At 38.3% G+C, this 4063-nt stretch overlaps 1 protein-coding gene across 1 annotated transcript; it reads right to left on the bottom strand.

Annotated features, from left to right (window-relative positions):
* Positions 1-1297: 1297 nt before the first annotated feature.
* On the bottom strand, positions 1298-2359 carry LOC149442148 (olfactory receptor 1L6-like). Its single transcript, XM_089656468.1, has one exon. The coding sequence runs from the start codon at positions 2326-2328 to the stop codon at positions 1408-1410; it is 921 nt and encodes a 306-aa protein (XP_089512594.1). The 5' UTR covers positions 2329-2359; the 3' UTR covers positions 1298-1407.
* Positions 2360-4063: the final 1704 nt, after the last annotated feature.

Genomic DNA, 4063 nt, shown 5'->3' with positions numbered 1-4063 from the left:
TTTTCTGTATAAGGAGTAATAACCTTAACCCATTATCTATTCCCTCCCTCCCAGGGACAAATACCACTTGGTCCAAATGAATCCACTCTGGCATTAGATCTTTCAATCTAGTTGCTAGAACCTTTGTGAACAATTTAGTATCTGTATTGAACAGTGAGATAGGCCAATAACTAGCACATTGGATCCCATCTTTCCCCTCTTTTAATATGAGCTTAATATATGCTTGCAATGACTCCTCCCTCATCTCTGTCCCTTCTCCTAATGCATTCATGTATACCCTCAATTTGGGGACTAATTGTCCTTGAATTTTTTTGTAATATCTCACGGTGTATCCATCAGGACCTTTGCAAATAATTTAGTATCTGTATTGAACAATGAGATAGGTCGATAACGAACACATTGGTTTCCATCTTTCCCCTCTTTTATTATGAGTGTAATATATGCTTGCAATGACTCTTCCCTTATCTCTGTCCCTTCTCCTTGTTTTAAGGCTTTTATTGCTATATGTGCCCCATCTAAGAGATTTCTCTTTACCCCCCGTCCTGTACATACAAATGGAAGTGAGAAAAAATGTTTCAAAAGTGAGAGAAATTCACTCCAAGAGAGTCATCACCAAAACATCTTTCCCCATTGGATGATTTCTCCCCTATTCTTGTTCCGGTGACAAAAAAAAGTTTGGATTTCCCTGACTTTCAGTCCCGTGTCAATGGTCACCAAGAGAATTAGAAAGGGAAAAAATCTGCCCTTTCAGACAGCTATAAAAAAAAAACCCATGTGCTATTGTATCCAAAAACTGAAAAGGTTTTGCATTTAGTTACATTTTAAAGAATACAAGTAGTTGTTGAATAATGCAATGGTAGGCATTTGGCAGCAGTAGCTTCAAAGCTATGGTGGTCAGTGGAACACTGTTCAATGACCAACTGTAAATATTTCTTACAGGGCACTTCTCTAAAGTATCTCCAGTCCTCTGAAACTCCCTGCTCCAGTATATCCGGCCAGCTCCTATGCTGTCCATCTTTAGGTGATCATTAAAAACTAATTTATGCAGGGAAGCCTACCACACCTCCACCTAAGAACTGTACTTAAGTCACCTTCCTCAGATCACCCCCTGCAGCAATTACCTTTTGTACCACCTCCCCCTCCCTTTAGATTGTAAGCTCCATGAGCAGGGTCCTCCTATTCCTTCTGTATTGAACTGTATTGTAATTGTACTGCCCCCCTTATGTTGTAAAGCTCTGCGTAAACTGTTGGCTCTGTATAAATCCTGTTTAATAATAATAATAATAATGATAGACACTTCAATAGCACCAAAGATTTATTAGATCAAGACTGATAAAATCTACTAATAACAAATTTCAGTTTTTATTTACTATAAAGGGGTAGTTTGGCTTTAAACTGTAACAATGTCTATCCTATAATTTTTTTTATAGAGGTTTTGACATCCTTATTTCTCAGGCTGTAAATAAATGGGTTTATAGTCGGGTTAATGATGGTAAAGAATATACTGATGGTTCGATCATAGGTTGGTGAGTAGATGGACTTTGGCCGAAAGTACATGAATATTACTGTGCTGTAGAAGAGGATGACCATGGTGAGATGAGATGAACAAGTGGTGAAGGTCTTTCTACTTCCTTGGGTTGACTTTAGGGTCAACACTGCTTTGATGATGAGTATATAGGACCCAAGGATTAAAAGCACTGGAGTAAAGATGTCAATGGAAGATGCAACTAAGTCAACTGTCTGCAAAGTGACTGGCAAGTCAGAGCAGGATAGAATGATTATGACGGGATAGTCACAGAAGAAGTGTTGGATTACCCAACCACAGAAGAGCTGAGAAGAAGCCACCCAAACAGTGAATGTAGAGTGGAGGCAAGCAATACTCCAAGAAAAAGCCACCAAACAGATACATGTTCTCTTGTTCATCATCAAAGTGTACTGTAGGGGAAAACAAACTGCACAGTAACGATCAAAGGCCATGATGGTCAACAAAAAACTATCCATGTTGGCCACTACTAAGAAGAGAAAAAGCTGGCAAAAACAGCTTTGGACAGAGATGTGGGTGTCTCCAGACAGGAGACCATACAAGGCCCTGGGGATGATAATGGAGGTAAAACATACATCCAAAAAGGCAAGGTTGCTCATCAAGACATACTTTGGGGTGTGAAGTTGGTGCTGTGACATAAAAAGCACAAAGATGAACAGATTTCCTGTAATGCAGAGGATATACGCAGTCAAGAAGAAGCAGAGGGCAGGCAAAAGTAGATGAGGCATATCGGAAAATCCCAACAGGACAAAACCAGAAAAAGTCTTATTTTCATGAAGCTCCATATGTATATTAACCAGTTATGTATATGACAAAAACACGTAGATTACTGGATGCAGCACATCTGAAGAAAGTGAAAATTTAGTTTTAAAAAATAAGTCAAATAGACATAACACACAACTAACAAAATAAAGGGACTATGCAGACCAAAGCCGAATACAATGAAGGCCAAGTCACACATATACAATACTTATTGCGCGACCCAATGGAAATAGCTATGTAAGCTTTTGTGAGTGGTGTCACAATAGCCATAGCAATCCACATAGCTTCTATGGGGTCTGGGGGTGGATATGAGTCCCATTAAAGGAGCTGTCGGAAAAAATTAAACATAGAAAATGTTTAAAAATTACAAATCCAGTACTGTATTTTTAAGATTTGAAAAAGTTGCTGTTGACACTGACTCTGTACCTCTGGTGACTTTTCCAAACAAGGAGATCTTACATCAGACGTACAGGAGGAAACCGCAGAATCGTTTGTAGTCACAGGTCCCCTTTATAGGCTATGCAGTTAGGGCAATGTGTTCAGCTGCCACTGTAGTGTAGATTTATTCCCTCTGGTCAACTCGGTCAGCACTGAAATTAACCGCATATGTCTAAAGCAATCTTCTTCAGACTGTGAAAAGCCCAGTGACAAGATAGTTGTTTGCAGTTCTACAAAAAAAAGAATTTTAGTAAGTTTTAATTATGTAATAATATAAAATATTTTAAAAAATGAACTGCGCTAACAAAAAGTGAAGCAAATGTGGAAACATTTTTAAAAAAAATGTGCTTTAATAGTTTTTCAAAAGCAAACATTAATCAAATATTGTATCCAGAAATCCGGATAAATTACTAAAAAGTCCACGTGATAAAGTCCTCTATAATGTGCATAAATGTAAAATCACAAGTCAGTTCTCCACCACCAAGATGAAGAGAGTCTAAGCTGGAAATGTTTTTATTGAACAAATCTTGCATCCAAAAAACATTTTATACCAAACTAGAAAAATAAAATAAATAAATAACTAACCAGATCGGTTAGACATCACAAAACTATCCCCACACAGGGTTAAACCTATATATGGCCTACAGGCCAAAGTACATGCAAAACAGGGCCATCAGACCCAAAAAGTCCATTATCCTGTGGAGAAAGAACTCACAGACCCTGTAAGGCAGAGAGAGTCTAAGCTGGAACCACCACCAATGGAAAAGCCCTACCAAGTATAAATGACCATCTAAAAAGTAATTTCTGATGAAACACATAGGGAGGAGCTACATGCTGACGTCATCGCATTCCAGTGATCCTGGAAGTGAGGGTGGATTTGCAGTATATGCCTACCGGATAACGTTTTTTTATTGTGCAGCTATCCATGTGAGTGTAATACATAGTTTAATGTTTTTAAGATTTTACACTATGTGGGTTGTTTGCTTTCATATCTTCTCATGGGTACTGCTGGTATGGTGATGGGAGGAGGATTTCTTTGAGGATACCTGATGTTTCAAAAGAGTACCAACAGGAGTGATGTGTCCCTGGTGCTGTCTTTATCCATGAGCTCTATTGTGTATGACATTTTTAGTTAGAGGGTCATTTATAGGTTGTAAGCCCACATCTGTTCCATTGGTGGTGATTCCAGCACGGACTTTCTACATCTTGGTGGTGGAGAACTGACATTGGATTGTGCTTTTACTTTTATGCACATTACAGAGGACTTTACCACATGGATATTTTGGTGATTTATCTGGATTTTGGATACATTATTTGATT

The sequence above is a fragment of the Staurois parvus genome, unplaced genomic scaffold, assembly GCF_062004578.1.
Source record: "Staurois parvus isolate SC_StPar_1 unplaced genomic scaffold, SC_StPar_1.0 ptg000908l, whole genome shotgun sequence".
In the NCBI taxonomy this organism is placed as follows: Eukaryota; Metazoa; Chordata; class Amphibia; order Anura; family Ranidae; genus Staurois; species Staurois parvus.
Note: the sequence above shows the minus strand (reverse complement) of the source record. Positions and strands in the feature narration are given on the sequence as shown.

Bases quoted from the DNA above. Each gene is read 5' to 3' on its own strand.
- LOC149442148 (XM_089656468.1), bottom strand. From the start codon at position 2,328: ATGGAGCTTCATGAAAATAAGACTTTTTCTGGTTTTGTCCTGTTGGGA.